The sequence below is a fragment of the Staurois parvus genome, unplaced genomic scaffold, assembly GCF_062004578.1.
Source record: "Staurois parvus isolate SC_StPar_1 unplaced genomic scaffold, SC_StPar_1.0 ptg000253l, whole genome shotgun sequence".
NCBI lineage: Eukaryota > Metazoa > Chordata > Amphibia > Anura > Ranidae > Staurois > Staurois parvus.
In genome coordinates this window covers 411453-438976 of record NW_028318049.1, presented here as the reverse complement: position 1 = coordinate 438976, position 27524 = coordinate 411453, and the positions used below count along the sequence as shown (strand labels likewise).

Here is a 27524-nt window from a genome sequence, read left to right as displayed (position 1 = left end):
TTACATGCACTCTCCCAAGAAAACAAATCCTCTCTAGCAATACACACCAAACTGAGCATGTGCAGAGTGAATCCACATGATTTTAAATAAATTTTTAATGAGTATAGTGATAAGGAATCATATATATATAGCATTTAGGTATTTACAGTATAATATAATATGAGGGTGTAGTAAGATGGTGTATGTACATGGTATGAAGCCGGGTGCACCTTTTAAGAGCCGAGATAGGAAGCGGATATGTAGGCGGAGGCCAGAATTATCTATAGGATATGGGCAAATATATAGAGGGGTGGAGATATAAATAGTCGGTACACCACCAGCAGTACAACCTTTGATCACGCCCTGGAGGAGGGGTGAAACGCGTCAGTGACAGCTGCTGGTGACATCATTTCTGGCCGTCGAGACGCGTGGCGGTGCAACACTTCCAGTCCGGCGATTCTGTCTTGCCTTTATATTTTTATACAAAAGTAAGTGCAATTGTTTTAACTATATATTTTATTAAAAAACAGAATTACACTCTATGGGGCATTCCATATCTTCCATATTTTCACTCAATATGGGACCAATGGATAGCAATTTGGCCATGGAAAACGAAAAAAAAAACAGCATCTAGGAGGACTACAAGTCCCAGATTTACCTTCATTTACAGTGCTGATGATTCTTATTAATATTAAGAGTCCATACGTTCTGGTGAGTGAGTGGGCACACAGGAGGGGAGCACTTTTTGCACAAGTTGTTTAAGAATCAGCACAGAGCACTTTATAAGACTTCATAGATGAATGGCACAAAATGTGGATGAAGAGATACAAGACACATGGACTATTGTACATTCTGATTTGATTTGATACAATATTGTGGTTTGTTGATTTGATGATTTGAGTTCCTGGGTTTAGTTACTTGAGGGTCACACATGATTGCAGACCAGGCAGCGCCTATAATCATACTTACAATTTAAAGGGATATTACCATAATAGAGCTGCAGCCGGACAAATTGTGCACAAAGATCGGAGCGAAGCGCGGGTGCATAACATATACTACAGCCATTCACATTGCTTTCAATCAAGCCCTGATGAAGGGGCATTTTTGGATCCCCGGAATGCATTGACTCCCTGCAAGCACTGATGTGAACTATGACACTGACAACCATATCACCTACTTTCTGTGCGTTTTGGATGCAGAAAAAAAGCAACTGAAATGCATGTAGAGTGAACTGGCCCTAAATCAAATAAAACAGAATATCCTGTACCTTCTGTAAAAAGTTTTCTGCATCCTTCCATTCTGCAACACTGTATCGTTACTGTATGTTATGCAGAACGCTGCAAACCGCCACCGAGCATTAATCTGTCATGGGGAATGGTGAGGGTCTCCTTGCTGACAGGTAATAGAAAATATTTATCTGACATGGGGAAATATTCTGTAAGACCGTATAGGCAGAGCAGTGTGTATAGAGGAAACCTCCCATCACTTTTCTGGCCAATTTGGCTTCTCTATGAATCACTTACCTGGAACAAGCATGCAGCCAATGAAATCGCTGGAATTCTGTATCTCTATATTTCATCAAGATCAGTGACTGGATACCCAGTTCCCTCCCTCTGGACGGGTGGCTACTGTGGGCAAAGCGATGTCCCCGTACATTGCTGCCTCCTTCCGGGTTTAGGGAGCGTGCATGCGTGCCAGTGCAGTGATTGCACACATGGGAGACTGTCAGCAAGACAGACCTCATACGTTTAGGTGGCCTCAGTATGGGGATCAGGGGCTCTTATCACAGTGACAGGGGCACTAAAAAAGTATAACTAAAAAAAAAAAAAGTTTGGCTAGTGCTGGACCTGTAAGGTCATCTTATTGGTACTGTTTTCTTAAAGTAGTGAGTAGAGTTGTACACATATTATTTTTGGATATATTTTACTAATTTTTATATATTTATTCTCATTAGGTTAATTTTTAATCTGAGTATATTATTTTATTTATTTATTATTATTGTAGTATTGTTATCTTTTTTGCTTTATTTTTATTATCACGGTTGTTTCCCTATTGATGAACTGCAATAATATGTTTCATATTCAATTCATTCAATTCATAGTTTCACAGTTGTCTGAGGTTCTGGTATATTGATTATATATGCAGTGTTGCCTAACTTTTGACATCCAGTACTATTGGCTACTGGATTTTACTTTAATTTTTGACATGCAGTACTATTGGCTATTGGATTTTACTTTAATTTTTGACATCCAGTACTACTGGCTACTGGATTTTACTTTAGTTTTTAACATCCAGTACTATTTGGATTTTACTTTAATTTTTGACATCCAATACTACTGGCTACTGGATTTTACTTAAATTTTTTACATCCAGTACTACTGGCTACTGGATTTTACTTTCATTTTTCACATCCAGTACTATTGGCTACTGGATTTTACTTTAATTTTTGACATCCAGTACTATTGGATTTTACTTTAATTTTTGACATCCAATACTACTGGCTACTGGATTTTACTTTAATTTTTCACATCCATTACTATTGGCTATTGGATTTTACTTTAATTTTAGACATCCAGTATTACTGGCTACTGGATTTTACTTTAGTTTTTAACATCCAGTACTATTGGATTTTACTTTAAATTCTGACATCCAATACTATTGGCTACTGGATTTTACTTTAATTTTTCACATCCAGTACTACTGGCTACTGGATTTTACTTTCATTTTTCACATCCAGTACTACTGACTACTGGATTTTACTTTCATTTTTCACATCCAGTACTACTGACTACTGGATTTTACTTACATTTTTTACATCCATTACTATTGGCTACTGGATTTTACTTTAATTTTTTACATCCATTACTATTGGCTAATGGGTATTTGGCTTTAACTATGACCCTAGAGAGTGAATAGTGTAATAATATGGAGATATCCTTTTCTAGCCCTGATGAAGGAGGCCTGTTTGGACTACTGAAACGCGTTGGATACTTTTTGAACTCTCCCTTTGACTTTTATTGAAATAAAATGGTATCTGGTCCTCTTAGCAGTGGCGGGGCACTTCAGTTTCTATTTTTGCTACAGGTCTTTATTGCTGTCTGTTTCCCTGTCCGGTAGATTCACCCCTCTATTTGTCTTGATGACCGTTATCAGTGACAGTAAAAGAAACACAGGAATCCTAGAATAGGAATAGAGGGGAAATCTTCCAAAGGGAACACTAGTTCTGGTGACAACCAGGGGTTTCCTTAACTTTTGGAAGGATTTCATTTCACTTCCCGTTGAAGCTATGTGACAGGAAGTGAAAGGAAATTTCCCCCGATGGGAGACAGATGTCTAAAAAAAACCTGACAGGGATATAACCCTCCCCTACGCTATCCAAAATTAACAGAAACAACATTTTGGCTTTAGTTCAAATGTCAAACATGTGCGTCCACGGCGGCCAGAGCTGAGAGGGCGCTCACTGCGCATTTCCAGCACACTGATCGAGCTGTCACTGGCTGCAGCATTAAAAACAGTAAATAAGCATAGAAAAATTATATTTTAAGGGAAGGTGGGAAGGTTGGGGGAGGGGGTATATTACTGGCATGAAGGTCTGCTTTAACTACTGCTACAGGGTGGCAGGGCTGCGCAAAATCACGTATATATACATGATTTTGCATTTCCGTGTAGAGGTGCACCACCATTGGTGGCTACAGATGTCGATCACCGGGTCCCTGCTGGAGATTCTCCGCCGGCAGCCAGCGATCACCGAGGAACAGTGACAGGGGAGAGACCTGTATGTAAACAACACAGATCTCTCCCCTGTCAGCACCGATATGCTGCTTTGTATCGCTCTGCATATCAGAGCGATACAAAGCAGCATTCTTACATAGTAAAACAGCCCACAGAATACAGTTAACCCTGTGATCGCCCCAGATGTTAACCCCTTCCTGCTCAGTGCCATTAGTACAGTGTCAGTGCTTTTTATTAGCACTGATCACTGTATTAGTGTCATTGGGATGTCAGTGACAGTTAATCAGTTCCTCCCCCCCCCAGTGTCAGAATGCCCGCCGCAGTCCCACTATAAGTCGCAGATCGCCATCATTACTACTTTAAAAAATATAAAAAAGAATTCCGGTATCTATACCGCCATTTGTAGATGCTATAACTTTCACATAAACCAATTAATTTACATATATTGGGATTTCTTTTTTATGACGAAGAATACATTTTGGCCTAAATTATGACTAAATTTGATTTTTTAACATTTTTTTACTGGACATGTTTTATAGCAAAAAGTAAAAAATATTGTTTTATTTTTTCAAAATTGTCGGTCTTCTGCTTATAGCGCAAAAAATTAAAAAATTAAAAACACACAGGCGATCAAATACCACCGAAATAAAGCTCTATTTGTGGGAAAAAAGGACATAAATTTCATTTGGGTGAAGCGTTGGATGACCGCACAATTGTCAGTTTAAGTAACGCAGCGCCGTACTGCAAAAAAATGGCCTGGTGAGGAAGGGGGGGTAAATCCTCTGGAGGGCAAATGGTTAACAAAAAAAAAGTTTTGGTTTTAGTTCTACTGTAAAGAGACCACACACATAATGCATATATGCTGTGACAGGAAAGGTGGGCATTAACGCTCAGATGTCGCACATATGCGTCCACGGCGGCCGGAGCTGAGAGGGCGCTCACTGCGCATTCCCAGCGTGCTGACCGAGCTGTCACTGGCTGGATCATTTTAAAAAAAGAGGTATATATTTCAAGGAAAGGTGGGAAGGCTGGAAGGCTGGGGGGGGGGGGCATTAAGGTCCACTTTAAGTAAAATAAAAAAAAAACTAAGCAGAGTTTCTTGTACTCAGTTACAGCACTGGGATTTACAACAAACAGAAAACATCCCTCCACCCTACTCTGCAACATTGTAACCCTCTACAGCTACTGTATGTTATGCAGAACGCTGCAAACCGCCACCGAGCAATTATCCGTCGCCGTGAATCGTGAGGGTCTCCTTGTTGACAGATGATATCAAATATTTATCTGAAATGGGGAAATATAGGCTGGAAGAGCGTATAGGCAGAGCAGCATGTGTTGAGAAAATCTCCCATCGCCTTTCTCACGACCCCCAGGGCCAAAAGCAGCTCCATCCTCCTGGGATTACGAATCTGGAGATGTGACATTTCTGCAGCACTATTTGGCTGAGTTACAGAGGCCGTTGTACCAAGCTGGGGGGAAATGGAACCCGTCTATGGATTGTCATTGCGCCAATGTTTCATTACATCCTCAACGCGATCTGAATGTCGCAGGAATCTCATGGAGGATGCAAAACGTTTACAGCTGGACCGTCACATATTACATGCTGTATTCTTCCATTCTGGGAAGGGGTGTGTTGTGTAGGGAAATAGGTCCAGTAAAATAGCTTCACACCAGCTGAAATTTTTAAACAGGCTCTCAGTGGGAGTGACTGCTCTGTTGAGTGCAGGGGTGAGTGACACCGGTCTCTTGATGAAGAAGCTGCATACTCAGTAAGTAAATACATCAGCTTCTGAAAGTGCTTCACAAATGGAGAATTAAATACAGGATCATGTTAGGGGGTGTTTATCAGAAATAATGAGGGAATTTGCATTTTTAAATAGACACTTCCAATTCAACGTCCTAGTAAGGCCCCTTTCACACCGCAGTTCCGTTTTTTTCATCAGTTCAGTCATGTTTTCTCCAAGAAAAAAGGAATCAGTTCACGTCAGTTTTTTATTAGTTTACATCCAATTTTCATTCATTTACATCTGTTTTTCATCCAATTTTCATCCGTTTACATCCGATTTTCATCTGTTTTTTCATCCGTTTACATCAGTTTTTCATCAGTTTACATCCGTGTTTCATCCGTTTTTCATCAGTTTACATCCGTGTTTCATCTGATTTTCATCTGTTTACATCCAATTTTCATCAGTTTTTTCACCTGTTTACATCCGTTTTTTATCAGTTTACATCTGTTTTTCATCTGTTTACATCTGATTTTCATCTGTTTTTTCATCCGTTTACATCCGTGTTTCATTAGTTTACATCCGTTTTTCATCTGATTTTCATCTGTTTACATCTAATTATCATCTGTTTACATCCGATTTTCATCTGTTTTTTCATCAGTTTACATTCGTTTTTAATCTGATTTTCATCTGTTTATATCGATTTTCATCTCTTTACATCCAATTATCATCTGTTTACATCCGATTTTCATCTGTTTATTCATCAGTTTACATTCATTTTTAATCTGATTTTCATCTATTTACATCGATTTTCATCTGTTTACATCCAATTATCTGTTTACATCCGATTTTCAACTGTTTTTTCATCAGATTACATTCGTTTTTAATCTGATTTTCATCTGTTTACATCCAATTTTCATCTGTTTTTCATCTGTTTACATACGTTTTTCATCAGTTTTCATCTGTTTATATCCGATTTTCATCTGTTTTTTCATCAGTTTACATTCGTTTTTAATCTGATTTTCATCTGTTTATATCGATTTTCATCTCTTTACATCCAATTATCATCTGTTTACATCCGATTTTCAACTGTTTATTCATCAGTTTACATTCATTTTTAATCTGATTTTCATCTATTTACATCGATTTTCATCTGTTTACATCCAATTATCTGTTTACATCCGATTTTCAACTGTTTTTTCATCAGATTACATTCGTTTTTAATCTGATTTTCATCTGTTTACATCCAATTTTCATCTGTTTTTCATCTGTTTACATACGTTTTTCATCAGTTTTCATCTGTTTATATCCGATTTTCATCTGTTTTTTTGTGCATTTAGATCCGTTTTTCATCAGTTTACATCCGATTTTCATCTGTTTACATCCATTTTTCATCAGTTTTTCCATAAGTTTACATACGTTTTTCATCTGATTTTCATCTGTTTACATCTGATTGTCATCTGTTTTTTTGGCCGTTTACATCCTTTTTTTTATCAGTTTACATCTGTTTTATCCAATTTTCATCTGTTTTTTCATCTGTTTACATACGTTTTTCATCCAATTTTCATCCATTTACATCCGGTTTTCGTCCATTTACATCAGTTTTCATCCATTTTACATCCATTTTCATCCGTTTACATCTGTTTTTGTTCGTTTACATCCATTTTTCATCCGTTCTGTTTTTTGTTAACAGAAGAAAAATAGGGGTTTCTTCCATTCAAAAAAACGAATGTTAACAGATGTGGACATTAACGAATGCAAACAGGTGATCATCCGTTTACATCCGCTAGTCCATAGAAATACATGGGTGTCTGTTTTTCATCCATATACAGACAGATGAAAACAGACAAACAGATGCTTCCTTGATAAAAGTGAATTTGCTCTTCAAGTCCACATTGAAGCTTAAACTTGAAGACATTTTCATTCCTCTCATACAGCAAATATATAGGAAATCAAGCAAGTTTACAATTATAACCTTTGACTGTTCATAACACCTCTGCTGTCCCCTGAGAACCTCAACAGCTACATATTTCTTGGCTCTTGGCCCAGAGCAGTCCTATTAGAGGTGACTGGCTATTATGAGATTGGGTCTCTGGTTCCCTTAAAGCAGGGGTCTCCAAACCTTCTAAACATGCTGCAAGTTTACTGGTCTTCAGAGTTTAGGGGGGCCAGGCTGTGGCCAGTGGGAGTAGAAATTGCCCTAGAGTCAGTGGGGGTAGACAATGCCTCTGGCTTGGTGGTCAATGGGAGCAAAAATAAATACACAATGCCTGTGGTCAGTATGATTAAGAATAATGCCCTATCACTGGTATTAGTGGGAGGAATAGTGCTCCATCATTGGTGTCAGTGGGAGGATAGTGCCTCATCGTTGCTGTCAGTGGGAGGAATAGTGCCCCAATATTGGAGTCAGTGGGAGGAACAGTGCCTCATCATTGGTGTCAGTGGGAAGAAGAGTGCCTCATTGTTGATGTCAGTGGGAGGAATAGTGCCCCATCTATGGTGTCAGTGGGAGAAAGGGTGCTCTGTCATTGGTGTCAGTATAAGGAATAGTGTTCCTTCACTGACGTCAGTGGGAGGAAGATCGCTTCATCTATGGTGTCAGTGGGTGGAATAGTGCCCCAATATTGGTGGCAGTGGAAGGAATAGTGTTTCATCATTTATGTCAGTGGGTGGAATATTGCCCCATCATTGGTGTCAGTGGGAGAAATAGTACCCTATCATTGATGTCAGTGGAAGTAACAGTGCCCCAGCATTTGTGTCAGTAGGAGGAAGATTCCCCCATCATTGGTGTCAGTGGATGGAAAAGTACCCCTTCATTGGCATTATGCACACAAGAGAAACTCGCCCAAGCTCTACTGCTGATAGAAAAAATGTGAGTGGAGATCTGGTGCTCAAGCTGAAACGTTCCCTTCAGAATATGTAGTAATATAGCTGGCAACTCGGTCACTTCTTATAAAAATATTTATTGGCACATAATAGAAAATATAAAGAGGGGGTGATGTACACCACAGCCTGCTCCAGCGTGAGGTGTGGTAGATCCACGCACTTCACACCAGGGTGCCCTCTGGCCTGAATGATAGAATGGATGTCAAACTTTTTTTGAAGCAAATACAGTTGTGTTCAAAATAATAGCAGTCTGTTGAAAAAAGTGAATAAAGCTCAAAATCCTTCTAATAGCTTTTATTTCCATACACACAAATGCATTGGGAACACGACACATTCTATTCCAAATCAAAACATGAAGAAAAATGTATCAAATTTGTGTTGTTCCTCTAAACAAATTGAAGTAAAGTGAATATTAGACGGTTCAAAAAAATAGCAGTGTTTGTATTCTTCTTTACAAACTCAAACATTCACTATATAAACTGAAAAATGTTCAAGATTTTGCTTTCCTTTGAATCACTTAATGAATATTTGGTTGTAGTCGCACTGTTTCTGAGAACTGCTGTACATCTGTGTTGCATGGAGTCACCCAACTTCTGGCACCTGTGAACAGGTATTCCAGCCCAGGATGATTGGACTACATTCCACAGTTCTTCTCTATTTCTTGGTTTTGCCTCAGAAACTGCATTTTTGATGTCACCCCACAAGTTTTCTATTGGATTAAGATCCGGTGATTGGGCTGGCCACTCCATAACGTCAATCTTGTTGGTCTGGAACCAAGATGTTGCACGTTTACTGGTGTGTTTGGGGTCATTGTCTTGTTGGAACACCCATTTCAAGGGCATTTCCTCTTCAGCATAAGGCAGCATGACCTCTTCAAGTATTCTGATGTATTCAAACTGATCCATGATCCCTGGTATGCGATAAATAGGCCCAACACCGTAGTATGAGAAACATCCCCATATCATGATGCTTGCACCACCATGCTTCACTGTCTTCACAGTGTACTGTGGCTTGAATTCAGTGTTTGGGGGTCGTCTGACAAACTGTCTCCGCCCACTAGACCCAAAAAGAACAATCTTACTTTCATCAGTCCACAAAATGTTGCGCCATTTCTCTTTAGGCCAGTCAATGTGCTCTTTGGCAAATTGTAACCTCTTCAGCACATGTCTTTTTTTCAACAGTGGGACTTTGCGGGGGCTTCTTGCAGATAGCTTGGCTTCACATAGGCGTCTTCTAATTGTAACAGTCCTCACAGGGAACGTCACACCTTCTTTCATCTTCCTGGAGCTGATTGTTGGCTGAGTCCGCGCCATTTTGGCTATTCTTCTATCCATTTGAATGGTAGTTTTTCGCTTTCTTCCACGTCTTTCAGGTTTTGGTTGCCATTTTAAAGCATTTGCGATCATTTTAGCTGAGCAGCCTTTCATTTTCTGCACTTCTTTATGTTTTCCCCTCTCCAATCAACATTTTAATCAAGGTACGCTGTTCTTCTGAACAATGTCTGGAACGACCCATTTTCCTCAGAATTTCAGAGAGAAATGCACTGTAACCAGCATGTACAACATTTGCTGCCTTCCTTCCTTAAATAAGGGCAATAATTGCCACCTGCTTTTCAAAGAATGAATGACCTCACTAATAGAACTCCACACTGCTATTATTTTGAACATGCCCCTTTCAATTAGTGATTCAATTACACAGAATCAGCAGCATGCATGTCATGACTGTTGGGTCAGTTGGATTTCTATTACTCTACTACACCTGCTAGTAAGTTATTTGCCATGTAGAAATATCATTTCTACCAAAAACAGTGATTGATCAGGTTAGTGATGTCTGACTGCTATTATTTTGAACACAACTGTGCCTGTAATAAATGAATAGGGCAGTCATTGGACATAATAATAATGGAGATCCAGCACCTCTTATGTTGCCTCCAATCAGGGGCGGACTGACAACTCATGGGGCCCCCGGGCAATAGGGGATCATGGGGCCCCTGTGTCCTTGCCTAAACTCAAAAAAGCCTATGAAAAAGGTACCAGGGGCATCTCATGGGGCCCTCTACTGACCCCGGGCCCTTGGGCAGTGCCCGAGTTTCCAAATGGTCAGTCCGCCCCTGCCTCCAACACATGCAGCAGTTTTCTTTTAGAGCTGCGCCATCCTTTAAGCGCAGCACCACATGTCCCAGCATGCCCTGCGCAGTCAGGAAAACAGCTGGACAGCCCCAGGTGACATGAATTTATTGGGAAACATAATCCTCTCATACACGTATCACCCTGGTAACTAATCTCTCACAAACAGCAAAGTCCGGGATACAAACCGAAAAGCAGCACCGCCCCAGATCGCTGTTCGCTGCACACATGCCGACACAAAGCCGCCAACAAACTTTGATCAGACAGGCGAGAAAGATCCACTAAATGAAATTTGCCACTTCAGTGACCTGCAAATCTCAGTGCGCAGACAGTCTTATGTTACATCCACCATACTCTACGTCACAACGGACAAAGAATCTGCTTCCAGCACGCCACCCTGAAAGCTTGCTGTCACATCCACTGCAACTAGACAGCCACTAAAGAGGACCTGTCATGAGCATGCTCGGGAATGTGTCAGTGGAATACTTCCACCACGTGTGTATTACCTCTCACAGAAATCAAAGTATCTCTTCATCTGCTTCTCCCAAGAAGGCCAACACCATCTTTGTTCCGGCATCATCCATGGTCACCATTTACTTCCGGAGATGGTAGCTCAGAAATGACACAATCATGTACATCCTGGTATCTGTCCAGTTCTTGGCTGTGTTCACAAATGTCTAACACACGTCAGCTCCTGCTTCAGAATTTCACCTTGCTACAAAGTTACAATGTAGAGTCTGATCACGGGGGAGAGGAGACTGAGGAAATGCTTCCATCTGCCTGCAGCAGACTGATGACATCATGATCATCACCTCAGCCTAGGCAATGTCACTGGACTGGAGCTCAAAGATGGCTTTTTAAATGAATAAAAGTGGAGAATTTCTGGAATATGATACTGTTGCTGTTTTGTATTGTGATATGTCAGGATGTCACCATTGTGAAGAGCAAGTGACAGTCACTACTGTGGGGAAATCTGGGAAAGGGGAAGGAGACAGCAGACACATAAGCACTGTCATTTCAGGCAGTTATAAAATGTGTGTGTGATTTATGTGCTGATAATTTATGTGCTGATAATTGATACAGCTTTCAGTGGAGTTCACCTTTAAGTCCCACAATTACTGTTGTCTGATGTACCCAAACACACCCATCTTCACTAAGCCCCACCCCTCCAGATTTTTAGAATTCAGACCTCTAATTTTTACAGCTGAACTCTAGGATGAGTAAATAAAGTCTAAATATATTCATTGTGTGTATTCCTCCTTAAGGATCGGTCCACACCATAAAAACGCAGTCCAGATGCCTCCCGGATGCGTTTCTGCATGCACATTTTTTACATTTTTGGCGCATTCCAGTACGTTTTTAACACTTTCCAGTGCATTTTTTGTGTATTTTTTACACTTGCTGATGCATTTTTTGTGCATTTTTGACATGTTCCAATGCGTTTTTGATGCCTTCCGGTTCATTTTTTCCCCTTATTCTTCAAATGAAATAGGGACATGTGCAGTCCAGTGCATTATTGGTGCGTTTTGGAACGTTCCGGTGCATTTTTGATGCGTTTTACCACGTTCCAGTGCAGTTCTGTGCAGCCTGTTCTACTTTTTTTTCTGCAACGGGAACTGCAAGCACTGATGTGAACTATGACATTGACAACCATATAACCTACTTTCTGTGCATTTTGGATACAGAAAAAAGCAACAGAAATGCATGTGGTGTGAACTGGCCATAAAGCTTATGCTTTATGTATTTCTTCCAGATCTGTGCAGTAATCCAGTGTGTGCAGGAGCTTCCTGTAATAAAGACCGGTCACTGCTGTTCTCTCTCTTTGTGCAGGTTGACTGGTCTTGTCTCCGCCCCCTTCTGTAGTTTTCTACAGGCAGCCTGCAGTGGGTGGAGCCTACTGGGTCCCTCCCACAGCTCTATTCTCTGCACAGGCCATGTACAGCACTGTGATGATGTCACCACAACTTTTCCAAGACAATGATGGGATTTGTTTGGTGCACACAAAGTGAATTTATATCCTTTGTGGCTATTGAGGAATAAAGTTGAATTAAACTTTTTATTTCTAGAGTTCAGCTTTAAAGTGTTACTAAACCCCGGACCCTGCATTCACTATATCTGGTCTCCCCGGACCCTGCATTCACTATATCTGGTCTCCCCGGACCCTGCATTCACTATATCTGGTCTCCCCGGACCCTGCATTCACTATATCTGGTCTCCCTGGACCCTGCATTCACTATATTTGGTCTCCCAGGTCCCTGCATTCACTATATCTGGTCTCCCCGGACCCTGCATTCACTATATCTGGTCTCCCCGGACTCTGCATTCACTGTATCTGGTCTCCCCGGACTCTGCATTCACTGTATCTGGTCTCCCCGGACCCTGCATTCACTATATCTGGTCTCCCCGGACCCTGAATTCACTATATCTAGTCTCCCCGGACCCTGCATTCACTATATTTGGTCTCCCCGGACCCTGCATTCACTATATCTGGTCTCCCCGGACCCTGCATTCACTACATCTGGTCTCCCCGGACCCTGCATTCACTACATCTGGTCTCCCCAGACCCTGCATTCACTATATCTGGTCTCCCAGGACCCTTCATTCACTATATCTGGTCTCCCCGGACCCTGCATTCACTATATCTGGTCTCCCCGGACCCTGCATTCACTATATATGGCCTCCCAGGACCCTTCATTCACTATATCTGGTCTCCCCGGACCCTGCATTCACTATATCTGGTCTCCTCGGACCCTGCATTCACTATATCTGGTCTCCCCGGACCCTGCATTCACTATATCTGGTCTCCCTGGACTCTGCATTTGCTATATCTGCTCTCCCCGGACCCTGCATTCACTATAACTGGTCTCCCCAGACCCTGCATTCACTATATATGGCCTCCCCGGACCCTGCATTCACTATATCTGGTCTGCCCGGACCCTGCATTCACTATATCTGGTCTCCCACAGTACACACAACATGGATTTGTAATTGCAATTATTTTAGTAAATATAAACTGCTACATACCTTTACTCATCAGCAGTATATAGCAGTCTTGTGGCTTCTATCAGTGTCCAGCAGAGCACTGGTTAATCTTGTAGGAGGAGTTTTCATTCTCCTCTGACTGTCCTATGAGGCTGCATAACCCTTGACCCTCTGTCTGTACAGTGCTGATTGGCCCTATACTGATCACATGCACTCTCCCAAGAAAAAAAAACTCTCTAGCAATACATACTAAACTAAGCATGTGCAACTTGCCCCCAAGGCTCTGTTCTATCAGCAGATGGATTGGGGACAGTAGAAAAAGGGGAGGATCAGAGAAGTCAGGATCAAACAGCATTTTTACACAATGCAGAGGATTAACCCCTTAGGTTCCACAGTGAGTATAACAAGCATGCTTTACTGCATATACAGACTGATGTTACTGTTGTGGGTTTAGTAACAGTTTAAATAAATGTATCAATATCAGTTGATTGGAAATGTGGGGGTCATTAGGTGCTATCAGTGCAGCTTTCAGTTTCATGAGGCATACCAATGACTTGGGCTCTGTGTTCCTCAGTGTAACCAGATCTTTGTCATACTGAGCCTAGAGATCCCGCGCAGACGCATCCTCTCCGTAGCGTGTCACGGCGGCCAATAAGCAGCGCTCAGTAGTTAATGGAGAGAAATCAGAGCGAATTAGAGTGATGTCTTAAGATTAGGGGTCATTAACTCCGGAGTTCCTGTAAACAGTTGGCCGGACTAAGCTGCTCATTACTCGGACACTGATGTCCTCCGGCTCAAGTCCTTAATGAAATTCCCTCCTCCCTGCATTTATCTCCTTACTGCCGATTCAAAGCTGAAAGGTCAGCGATTTCTCGTGTGACACAACTCAGTGCTGCAAATGTACTGATAGGGCACAGGGGTACTCCCAGCACAGGCGGTGCCCCTGGTGACATCTCCTTCATTGGGGGGCAAAATGAGCCATCACCCAGGTCTGCCATAGAACTGGGGCCAGTACAACCGTAGTGGATGGTGAAGTCAGACAGCTGAGGTTGTAAAATACAGGCTAAGAGATTACTCATGTCTTACAGTACAAAGGTCCTGGATTCATTTGCTTCTATGCCCCCTACCTGCATGGAGTCTGTATGCTCTCCCTACTTTTTTTCAAGTTGCTTTCTACGAACCAAAAACATGTAGATAGAATAATCAGCTTCCATGAAGACTGGCAGTACAACTTGGATAGGAATATGAGATTGTAAGTGTTGGAATACAATGTTCAAGTATTCTTTGTGCAACAACTACATCAGTATTTGGTAGAGATATATTCTTCAACCAGTAGATGGCAGTGTTTGTAGCTGCATCCATGATAAACTCTCTGAATAAAAGTTCCTGTCTCCTGTTAGCAGAGAAGCAGTAGATAAACATTGTGGACTGTGCACAGTCTGTTCTGTAGGGCTATATACAGAATCTCTAACAGTAAGCCTCTGTGGGGAAAGAGAGTTGTATGAGTGGGTCAGCCTGTTCTGTACAACACTACAGTGTATGTTTGGACCATATAAATAAGTCAAATAAATAAATGAAATCACATCTTGGCCCCCAAGATCTTTACTTTGGTGTCCTCTTTAAAAGGTTTGTTACCCCAACATTTCCTATTCCTGATCTGTGCCTGATGTATCATGTACTTTGTATGAAAAATACCCTGTTCTCTTTGTATTGCTCCTTCGTGTGAAATCCCAGGTGATCCTGGCTACCCCCTGCTCTCTTACTTCAAACTGACCATACTAGGCATAGGAGCTCATCCCTTCCAGTGTGGTCAGTTTTCAGGCTGTGCTGGGAGAACAGCTTGCCTGTCCTCCAATTGTCAGAATTTTGCTGACACGCCCCCTTGCACAGCCATTCACTGGGAAGATCAGTATGCTGCTGTTTCTCCATCCCCAGCTCTCTAAACCCCAAATGTAACTGAGAACAGAGGTTATGTAAGCACCTTTACAGTTTCCCCTCTGCCCTAAAGCAGAAATGCTGCTACAGGGTGGCAAGAGTGCGCAAAATCACGTATATATGTGATTTGCATTTCTCGGCTGTCAATCACCGGGTCCCGGCCAGTTATAACTCGCCAGCATCCGGAGATCACCGAGTATCTCCAATGGGGGAGATACCTGTGTATAAACAACACAGATCTCTCCCCTGTCAGCTCCTGCATAGCAGAGCCATACAAACCAGTGTGCTTACAGTGTAAAGCACACACACAGCACACAGTGAAAAAGCACACAGTTAACCCTTTGATAGCCCCACATGTTAACCCCTTTCTGCCCAGTGCCATTAGTACAGTGTCAGTTCTTTCTATTAGCATCAATCACTGTATTGGTGTCACTGGGGATGTCAGTGACACCAAGTCAGTTCCCCCCAGTGTCAGAATGTCCACTGCAGTCCTGCTATAAGTTGTTGATCGCCGCCATTACTAGTGAAAAAAAAATTCCAGTATCTATACCGCCAATTGTAAATGTTATAACTTTCATGTAAACCAATTCATTTACTTTGAAAAGATTCCTGCACTACTCTGATGTGGCTTTGATGCGACTTGGGGTCATAGAGTGTAAAGTCGGATCAAAGTCGCACTTAAAGTCACATCAAAGTCACCCTGGAAATCGTGCGACTTTGGAGTCAAATAAGTGTGAATGGAGCCCAAAGCCATAGTTGGCTCAGTTCTCACTATACGCAGGTAGTGTGGGGGGGGGGGGAGGTATGGGGCAAACATCACAACAGTTCACAAAGGTCATCAAAATTCACAAATAGAAAAATGAAACCCAGAAGACATTACATTGTCAAAGCCCGAAAGCAAGATTAAAATAGCATCCTCATAAATTACAAGCATGTCCTTGAGTCAACAAAGACCCAAAATAAATCTAAAACAACATTCCAAACAGTGGTACATAGTAACACTGACATATACTGTGACATCACAGGATGCACTTTCCCATGAGGCCTTTCTTCATCGCAATATTCAGTTGAACCATCAACATAACTAGCAAACTTGTGCTGAACAGACTAGGGACATTACTAATAGTTTTCTTAGCAGCCAAAATGTGCAGGCGAGGAGTGCAAAGGGTATGATGGGGCAGTATGTGAAGGAGAGGAGTTCAAAGGGTATGATGGGGCAGTATGTGCAGGAGAGGAGTGCAAAGGGTATGATGGGGCAGTATGTGAAGGAGAGGAGTGCAAAGGGTATGATGGGGCAGTATGTGAAGGAGAGGAGTTCAAAGGGTATGATGGGGCAGTATGTGCAGGAGAGGAGTGCAAAGGGTATGATGGGGCAGTATGTGCAGGCGAGGAGTGCAAAGGGTATGATGGGGCAGTATGTGCAGGCGAGGAGTGCAAAGGGTATGATGGGGCAGTATGTGAAGGAGAGGAGTTCAAAGGGTATGATGGGGCAGTATGTGCAGGAGAGGAGTGCAAAGGGTATGATGGGGCAGTATTTGCAGGAGAGGAGTGCAAAGGGTATGATGGGGCAGTATGTGCAGGAGAGGAGTGCAAAGGGTATGATGGGGCAGTATGTGCAGGAGAGGAGCGCAAAGGGTATGATGGGGCAGTATGTGCAGGAGAGGAGCGCAAAGGGTATGATGGGGCAGTATGTGAAGGAGAGGAGTGCAAAGGGTATGATGGGGCAGTATGTGCAGGAGAGGAGCGCAAAGGGTATGATGGGGCAGTATGTGCAGGAGAGGAGTGCAAAGGGTATGATGGGGCAGTATGTGCAGGAGAGGAGCGCAAAGGGTATGATGGGGCAGTATGTGAAGGAGAGGAGTGCAAAGGGTATGATGGGGCAGTATGTGAAGGAGAGGCGTTCAAAGGGTATGATGGGGCAGTATGTGCAGGAGAGGAGTGCAAAGGGTATGATGGGGCAGTATGTGAAGGAGAGGAGTGCAAAGGGTATGATGGGGCAGTATGTGAAGGAGAGGAGTTCAAAGGGTATGATGGGGCAGTATGTGAAGGAGAGGAGTTCAAAGGGTATGATGGGGCAGTATGTGCAGGAGAGGAGTGCAAAGGGTATGATGGGACAGTATGTGCAGGAGAGGAGTGCAAAGGGTATGATGGGGCAGTATGTGCAGGAGAGGAGTGCAAAGGGTATGATGGGGCAGTATGTGCAGGAGAGGAGCGCAAAGGGTATGATGGGGCAGTATGTGCAGGAGAGGAGCGCAAAGGGTATGATGGGGCAGTATGTGCAGGAGAGGAGCGCAAAGGGTATGATGGGGCAGTATGTGCAGGAGAGGAGCGCAAAGGGTATGATGGGGCAGTATGTGCAGGAGAGGAGCGCAAAGGGTATGATGGGGCAGTATGTGCAGGAGAGGAGCGCAAAGGGTATGATGGGGCAGTATGTGCAGGAGAGGAGCGCAAAGGGTATGATGGGGCAGTATGTGCAGGAGAGGAGCGCAAAGGGTATGATGGGGCAGTATGTGCAGGAGAGGAGCGCAAAGGGTATGATGGGGCAGTATGTGAAGGAGAGGAGTTCAAAGGGTATGATGGGGCAGTATGTGCAGGAGAGGAGCGCAAAGGGTATGATGGGGCAGTATGTGAAGGAGAGGAGCGCAAAGGGTATGATGGGGCAGTATGTGAAGGAGAGGAGCTCAAAGGGTATGATGGGGCAGTATGTGAAGGAGAGGCGTTCAAAGGGTATGATGGGGCAGTATGTGGAGGAGAGGGGTGCAAAGGGTATGATGGGGCAGTATGTGAAGGAGAGGAGTGCAAAGGGTATGATGGGGCAGTATGTGAAGGAGAGGAGTGCAAAGGGTATAATGGGGCAGTATGTGAAGGAGAGGAGTGCAAAGGGTATGATGGGGCAGTATATGAAGGAGAGGAGTTCAAAGGGTATGATGGGGCAGCATGTGCAGGAGAGGAGTGCAAAGGGTATAATGAGTCTGTATGTGAAGCAGAGGAGTGCAAAGGAAAGTATATGTAAGAGAGGAATATGGAGGGTATGACAGTAGGTTGTATGTGCAGGAAAAGGAGGGTGTGACAGTGGGCAGTATATACAGGAGAGGAGTGAGAAGGGTATGACAGTGGGTGGTACAGTATGTTCAGAAGGTAATCAAAGGTATAATAGTGGAAAGTATGTGCAAAGAGGAGTGCAAAGGGGTATGACTGTGGGACGTATGTGTAGGAGAGGAGTATGGAGGGCATGACAGTGGCCAGTATGTACGGAAGAACAGTGTGAAGGGTATGATAGACAGCATATGTAGCAGATGAGTGCAGAGGGTATGAGAGTAAGCAGTATATACAGGAGAGGATTGCAGAGGGTATGACAGTGAGTAGTATGTTCAGGAGTGTGTGGAAGGTATTACTAGTGGGCAGTATTTGTAGGAGAGAAGTTCAGTGGTTCTAATAACCACTCTTTGTGAGCAGTGTTGCACTTGTCATGCTGCTATGTTTTATGAGAAGTTCAGAAGGCATGAGAGTGGACAAAATGTGCATGAGAGAAGTGCAGAGGGTATGACGGTGGACAGTATGTACGGGGGTGGAGTGCGGAGGGTATGGCGGTGGCCGTCATACCCTCTGCACTCCACCCCCATACATACCGTCCACCGTCATACCCTCTGCACTCCACCCTTGTACATACCGTCCACCGTCATACCCTCTGCACTCCACCCTTGTACATACCGTCCACCGTCATACCCTCTGCACTCCACCCCCGTACATACCGTCCACCGTCATACCCTCCGCACTCCACCCCCGTACATACCGTCCACTGTCATACCCTCCGCACTCCACCCCCGTACATACCGTCCACCGTCATACCCTCTGCACTCCACCCCCGTACATACCGTCCACCGTCATACCCTCTGCACTCCACCCCCGTACATACCGTCCACCGTCATACCCTCTGCACTCCACCCTTGTACATACATCCACATGCACTGCTCATCTCTCCGGACCATACAGAAACACTTCAATGAGGTTATAGAGTTAAAACCTGCGTACAAGCGGCTCCATCCCTCACAATAAAAAACACATTAACCTAATTTATGTTTGCATAACAAGGCAATAACGTCCGATTTATTACCGGTGAATAGAACACTCTAGAAAATTCCAAGTGCCCGCCTTGTGGAACCAGAAACATGGTAGAAAATGTATTAGCATAATTAGAAATAAAGTTGACTGGTGGTGTCATTATCATAATGGCACAAATATTGTGCTTATCTATAGTCTGTGCACAGAGCCGTGTTGCTGTGCTAAAGTGATACACATATCAGGCTGTATTTTCCAAATTATGACTACAAACAGTGAGATTAAACCAAACCTGAACTGTAATCTAGAAATCAGAATCCAAAAATATCCAACCTAATGCACCAACCTGAGAACCTCTCTACCTAGCCTACCCCCAGCTCCTATGACCAGTCCTCCACCCCAAATACCTCCAATCCTCCCTCCTAGCTCCTATAAACCCTCCTCCATACCTGACGTCACTACAGCTTCTATAACCCCTCCTCCACATCTAACCCCCCCAAATCCGATAACCCCTATCCTGCACCCAATACCCCATCTCCTATAACCCCTTCTCTGCACCTAATACCCCCATCTCCTATAACCCCTATCCTGCACTCAATACCCCATCTCCTATAACCCCTTCTCTGCACCTAATACCCCCACCTCCTATAACCCCTACTCTGCACCTAATACCCCCATCTCCTATAACCCCTACTCTGCACCCAATACCCCCATCTCCTATAACCCCTACTCTTCACCCAATACCCCCATCTCCTATAACCCCTATCCTGCACTTAATACCCCCATCTCCTATAACCCCTTCTCTGCACCTAATACCCCCATCTCCTATAACCCCTACTCTGCACCCAATACCCCCATCTCCTATAACCCCTACTCTTCACCCAATACCCCCATCTCCTATAACCCCTATCCTGCACCCAAGACCCCATCTCCTATAACCCCTTCTCTGCACCTAATACCCCCATCTCCTATAACCCCTTCTCTGCACCTAATACCCCCATCTCCTATAACCCCTATCCTGCACCTAATACCCCCATCTCCTATAACCCCTTCTCTGCACCTAATACCCCCATCTCCTATAACCCCTATCCTGCACCCAATACCCCATCTCCTATAACCCCTTCTCTGCACCTAACACCCCCATCTCCTATAACCCTTCCTCTACAGTAATCATCCCAAATCCTATAACCCCTCTTCTACGTCTAATACCCCCAGCTCCTATGACCAGTCCTCCACCCTAACACCTTCAATTCTCCCTCCTAGCTCCAATAAACCCTCCTCCATACCTGACGTCACTACAGCTTCTATAACCCCTCCTCCACATCTAACCCTCCCAAATCCTATAACCCCTATCCTGCACCCAATACCCCATCTCCTATAACACCTACTCTGCGCGTAATACACCCCATCTCCTATAACCCTTCCTCTACACTAATCATCACAAATCCTATAACCCCTCTTCTACGTCTAATACCCCCATCTCCTGTAACCCCTACTCTGCATCCAATCCCCCATCTCCTATAACACTTCTTCTGCACCTATCCCTCCCAAACCATAAAATTCCTCTTCTATGCCTAATACCTCCATCTCCTACAACCCCTACTCTTTATCTAAATCTCCACTTCTTATAACCTGTTCTCAGTACCTAAATCCCAATCTCCTCTACCCCCTCCTCTGCACCAAATCCTCCAAAACCCTATAACCCTTCTTCTACACCTAACAGACAATCTCCTATAACCCCTACCCTTTATTTAAATCCCCATTTCCGTTAAGTCCTCCTCTGCATCCAACACTTCCAAAACCTGTAACCCTTCTTCTACACCTAATACTTTATTCCCTACAACCCCTCCTAAATCCCTGTCGCCAATAACTTCTGCTCGGCACCCAACTCTCAAAAACCCTTCTTCTACACGTAATACTCCATCCCCTATTACCCGTCCCCCGCACCATACACCCCCCTATCTTTCACCTACTACCCCATTTTTTGTAACCTCTCCTCGGCACCCAACCCTCCAAAACTCTAAAACCCTTCTTTTACACCTAATACCCCATCTCCTATAACCCCTACCCTTTACCTAAATCCCTATCTCCTATAATCCTTTCTCTGCACCTAATACCCCATCTCCTATCACCCCTCCCCTACACCATACACCCCCATCTGCTATAACCCCTATCCTTCACCTAGTACCCCATTTGCTATAACCCCACCTCTGCACCCAACCCTCCAAAACCCTATATCCCTTCTGCTACACCTAATACCCCATCACCTATAACCCCTACCCTTTACCTAAATCCCTATCTCCTATAACCCTGTCTCTGCATCTAATACCCTATAACCCCTCCCCCACACCATACACCCTTATCTGCTATAACCCCTATCCTTTGCCTAGTACCCCATCTCCTATAACCTGTGCTCTGCACCCAATGCCCGTCGCCTACACGTAATACATCATTTCCTATATCTCCACCCGCACACCTACTACCTAATTTCCTATAACCCCTTCTTCACACCAAATCCCCATTTTTTATAACCCAGCCCCCTCACCTAATAATTCATCACCTACAACCCCTCTCCCATACCTAATATCCTATCTATTATAACCCTCCCCCCCCAGGTGCTTTAACTCCTCTACTTGCACAGTATACAGCTCCAGGAAAAGTAATTTTGGCCGAATACTCAGCTTGATAGATGGGTTTGGATTTGGCAAGGTACGTGCTTCAGGTACCGAGGAACAGGTGACCAGCTATAATGACAACCTCTCCTACTACCCCTATTCCCCATTCTCAGTGAGGTCGTGGTCATCAGCACTGATAACACACGTCTGATATCAGCCTAAAGGGCCTTCACATTGGGTGCCACAACTACGAGGAACTGTGAATACCAATGAAAGGATCTCGTAATTTGAGAATACAACATATACAGGAAGCGATTGGCCAACTGAACCTGATGCCACTGATGCTACATTCAAGCCTTTACCAGTCTAATAAATATCATCTTACATTGCACCTCATACCAGACAATGGACAATATAGTATTTACATGTACATGTTCTTTATCTATAACCATGGCATCCAATTAAAAAAAACATATGTGCTACAACTGTTAATTATAGGTGTATCTGCATTTACGATTTTCTTTTGGTCCTCTGCAAAGTCCCACAAATACCTGTTGATCCTGCCAGAGAAGTCCAGCTTCCTGTGATGGGGTGACAACTATGCTGTGTTGCTCCTAAATTCACAGCACAGTTGTCACTCACATGTAGGCTGGGCCTGCTTGCACTACAGTGGGATGAAAACATGTTGAAGGGGATGTAGCTATTAGCATTGTCACTGCTAAGTCTGATTGACAAGCCTATAGCTTGTCAATCAGCACCTGGCCACACCTTGTCCCGCCCTCTTCTGGATTGACAGCACTGCCTCTGTTACTGAAACCTCCCACTGTCAGCTGCAGTGTCTGGGAGGGGGAGTGTGTGAGACACAAATGAAGGAGGACTTGGCTCAGTTAGGGGAGGTAAAGGAAGTTTTTGTCTACTTTATGAGGCTTGTGCATCGCTTAGTAAGTGGATTTGGGACTTGTTTATACTGTCATACAGGACCCTTTAGTGGTACTTTAACAAGCAGTAAAACAATATTTAAGAGAGAAGTATGGCCAAAGCTTTTTTGGCCATATTTATTTTCTGGGTCACAGCAGTGCACTTACTATTGTGAGCCCGCTGTAAGATGACATCAGAGAGCCGCTCCAGGCTCTGGAATGATTCCAACCATATTGTCAACATCCCCCAAACTACCTGATTGACAGCTGGCTCAGCCTCTCAGGGTACAGCCAAGAGCCGAAGCAACTGTGCCCACCCCCTTTTCAGCCTGGCTCCCCAGTAAACAATGGAGGGGCAGAGCGGAGAGCGATGACTGACAGTCACTGCTCTCCACTCTAAGAAGACCAATGGGAAGACCAGTGATAAGCGGTCATGTTATTGCCCAGTTCTCAGGCTTACAGCAAAGAAAGGACAGCTGCAGCATCAAACCAATGCTGCAGCATAGAGGTGAGTATAGGTGTTCCATCTTTTTAAATACCCCAAACATCTTTAAGCCCTCATTCACCTCCCTAGCTTCTTGTACTGAACTCAGTCACTCTCAGAGACCCTCAAGGATCACAACTAAGACTCTAGAGTCAGATTTCAGTTAGTTTCCAACAGCTTAGAGACACCTGCTGTGTATTACATTAGAGGGCTGTTAGGCTTTTTTATCCTTTATTGCATCTCGGAACTGCTGATCTCCCGCAGTCACTTCCCTTCTACGTGCAGTCCAGCAATAGCGATGGCATTTCTTAGGATGGGTTTCCTGATGGTGACAACAGTGGACCATGCCTGTGTAATATGTGTTGAAATAGCCACTCCATCAGAAGCAGTGTGGCAAAACAGGAGCAAACTGGAAGACAGGGACAAAGTGTTGTCACTCTATAACAGGAAGTTCCTGAAGATGAACCTTCATGGCAGGATCATCAAGGATTATTTTAAAGCAAGTTGCAGATTTAAACATATTAAAATAACATTTGAAATTGTTTTGAGATGGTAAAGCTTATATAAGATTTTAGTGAATGGGCTTACGTCAACTTGCAGCTGGCGAAATGTAGGTCAATGTGCCAAAAATGCAGCACACGCACTTTTCACAGCAAACCGCAGTGCAAGGCATTGGGGTAAACAGGTCCTACTGATAATAATGTATTTTCTCCTTCCAGTATTTGAAAATTGCATGGCGATCTCTTAATGCGGAGAAGACCACAAGGCAACGTGAGAAATCTTAATTTCAGTACAGATGGGAAGACTTGATTGCCTGAGCGTCCATACACTTACAGCAGACCACTTTAACCTACCAACGTCACAGGAAAAAAAAGCAGATGTGTGCTGACGTATCACAGCTGTGATTGTTTCAAAGATACGAGGATCAATTCACAAAGCCAACATGCCAGGATAAGGATTTTTATTTCTAAAGTTCTTTTCAGCCGAACAAAACGTGAAAATGACAGTCACATGGCTGAAAGTAAGACCCTTGTGCTTAAGCTTCTGGAATGGCGCCTACATAGTGACACAGTTGGTCAGATGGAGAAAAAAGACCATCAAGTTCAAATAATAGAAAATAAATAAATAAATTGATCTAAAAGTATCAATTTTAACTATAAAAAATAAATACATTAATCTACAATCTGTATACTGGAATCGTGAGAATATTATAAGCAGAACAAACAACAGGGGGAAGAAAAGGCAAGACCACCTGCCTGGAGTCCGCGGAGTTTTCTGATTTCACCTGTGTATGACGGTCAGCCGCCATCGGCTAATAAAACCGCTTGCGAAGTTTATGGGAAAGCCTGAATCCTTCTCATTCTAATGAATTGTGTCATCTCTATAGAATGAACCATCTCTATCCCATATCCCCAGCGACATTACTACTCCTTAACACTCCGGTCACATCGGGTGCCACTTGGCATGCGATTTGCATGCCCTGCGACTTGCAAATTGTATGCCAAGTCGCACCCTATTGTCCGCTATCAGAGCGGTCATATCGGCGCTGTTCCCACTTGGTCAGAGCGCGCCGAATTCTAAAGCAGTACATACACTACTTTTGTTGCGATTTGCATAGACATCTGTGTCACATGTCGTGCAAATCGCAACTGAAATCGGCAGGTCAGCCGACTTTGAAATCGTGCAACTTCGCTGTCAGTCGCACGATTTTAAAGTCGGCTTTGATGTGACCGGGGGCTAAGTCTAAGCGTTTTCCGCAGTGTTTTGCAGAAATGCACAGCAGTCCATTTAACATGATTTCCTATGGGACAGGTTCACATCTCCGCGTTTTTACCAGGTGCGTTTTTTGGAAAGGGTCAGGGACTTTTTTAAAACGCAAGACGTTGTGTTTTTGGTTCTATGGACTTCAATGGAGACACTGCAGAAAAACATGTAGTGCGTACACACAAAATGCATCAAAAACACAGCAAAAACAAGTGCAAAATCGCAAAATGCATCACAAAAAGTATTGCAGAAACGGATCAAAGCAAACTGCATGGGTGTGGACCTAGCTTTAAACTCATTCTTACAATTCTGTGTACCGTATACCGATCGTTGTCACCGACGGAGTGAGCGTGCTCAGTACAAGTGCCAGGGAATTATTATCTGTCTATGGTATTTATCATGTTATCTGTGACATTTGTCGGTTTCTTCTATGAGTCTAAGTTCTTTTTCATGGAGGATTATTCCAGAAAAATGTCACCTCTTTCCATTTATTTTTATTACAGGTACTTATATAGTGCCGTCAATTTACACAGTACATTACATATATATTGTACATTCATATCAGTCCCCAACCCTCAAGGAGTGTACAATCTAAGGTACCTAACTCACATTCATACATACACATACTAGGGACAATTTAGACAGGATCCAATTAACCTACCAGCATGTCTTTGGAGTGTGGGAGGAAACCGGAGCTTCTGGAGGAAACTCACACAGGCACAGGGAGAACATGCAAACTCCAGGCAGGTGGTGTTGTGGTTGGAATTCGAACCAACAACCCTAGTTCTGGCAGGCGGAAGTGCTAACCATTTAGCCGCAGTGCTGCCTGTGCTTTCCATAATGTCAATGTTTAAATGAACCCGTGAACTCTGTTAAACTCACCACACACATTACAATCTGATTGTACAATCTCCTTTACATCCCCCAACAACTATGTAGTGCATGGACCTACCTGACTGGAAACCAATTGATTGGCTAGATTAGGTAGGTCCTCCTATTGCAGTCTAAAGTTGTACTGTTTGATTGTAACGTGTATGGTGAATCTAAGTCTGCCAGTAAATCAGATATCACTCCTCCAATAGATACGTTTGTTTTTTAAAGGTTACAATCTATTTCAGTGTATCTTTTGGAAATCTTTCATAATCATGTAAGTATTTTCCATCGTACAAGTTTTTTTCTGTATTTGAAATCAGTATAAATGAGTGTTTTTAGAGCGATAAGATCACATTTATCCGTATCTCGTGACTTTAATAAATGTTGATTTTTTTATTAGTTTTGGTCTGCCCAAAGCTGCCCTTTATTTCCCAGTCTAATTCCTCCATAACACAAGGGATCTAGGTTATAATACGGTATGATTGGTACTCACCCAGAAGGAGAAGAGTGCCCAGCGCCAGCAGCCAGCGTCCCCCTGCTGTAGTCGTACTCCTCATGCTGGATTCCCCTGTGCTGTCAGCTCCTCTGGAGTAATTCTTCCTTCTGTGCAGCTGTTGTAATGTAATCCAAAGTGGGCCAGTGGGTGGAGGGGTAAGGGGGACACCTGCAGCATGCACCCTGCACTGGCTGAGCAGTTCCAGGGTATATCCAGCAGCACACAGTGTCAGCTCTGCAGGTCACACCCAGCACTGGTGTCACTCAATGGCACAACTCAGACCAGAGTCTGGCCAAGTCTATGGGCTGGAGCCTACCTGCACTGTGAGGGGAGTGCTGGCTCCACCTAGAGGATGAAGGGGGCAGTGCAGGGGGACAGGGAGCAGGTGCTGAATGTGGAGCTTCCAGCGCAGAGGAAGAAGCAAATCCCACTCAGACACTGCTGAGATCCCTTCCAGTGAGGAAGCTTCAAGCTTCCTGTGCCTCATGTGCAAAATGCCATTTATATGCTGGGTGACACCCACTCCAGTTAACCCCAGCCTTGATCTTGAACTCATCTCCAGCCTATCCCTCAGCAGGAACTAGAGGACCACCAAGGCATAAGGCGCAGAATGTCTCGTGTATCGGGGGGGGGGCTATGTCAGCTCCCACAGTTATTCTGAAACTCCCTCCTCCCCCCATCTCCCACAGTAAAGATCTGAATAAATGAATGTACTACATTTCTGTAGGGTGCCCTAGGCTTTGTATCCAACCTTTAAATGATTGCATTGCTTATTTTGCAAATGATAGCAGAAAGCAAAAACAGTAGTGAAAAAAATGTGCGGCTAAGTTTAAATGGTTTCTAGTTTTCACCTCTTTATATGTCTGTTGCAATCATGTATTGTAATGCATGCCTTGTTAAAGCAATATTAAACCCCCAAAACAAACACTGATTATATCACAGCTGTATATAC

The 27524-nt window shown here is 43.6% G+C and overlaps 1 protein-coding gene across 2 annotated transcripts in view; it reads right to left on the bottom strand.

Moving 5' to 3' along the window:
• Window positions 1-27030, bottom strand: part of ESAM (endothelial cell adhesion molecule) — a 103096-nt gene extending 76066 nt beyond the window's left edge. Inside the window, exon 1 of one of the 2 annotated variants that reach the window (XM_089680905.1) lies at window positions 26570-27030. In XM_089680905.1, coding sequence (XP_089537031.1) covers window positions 26570-26633 — 64 coding nt within the window. In that variant the 5' untranslated portion in view covers window positions 26634-27030. The remainder of the gene's footprint in view (window positions 1-26569) is intronic. The other variant, XM_089680906.1, reaches the window with a different exon arrangement.
• Window positions 27031-27524: the final 494 nt, after the last annotated feature.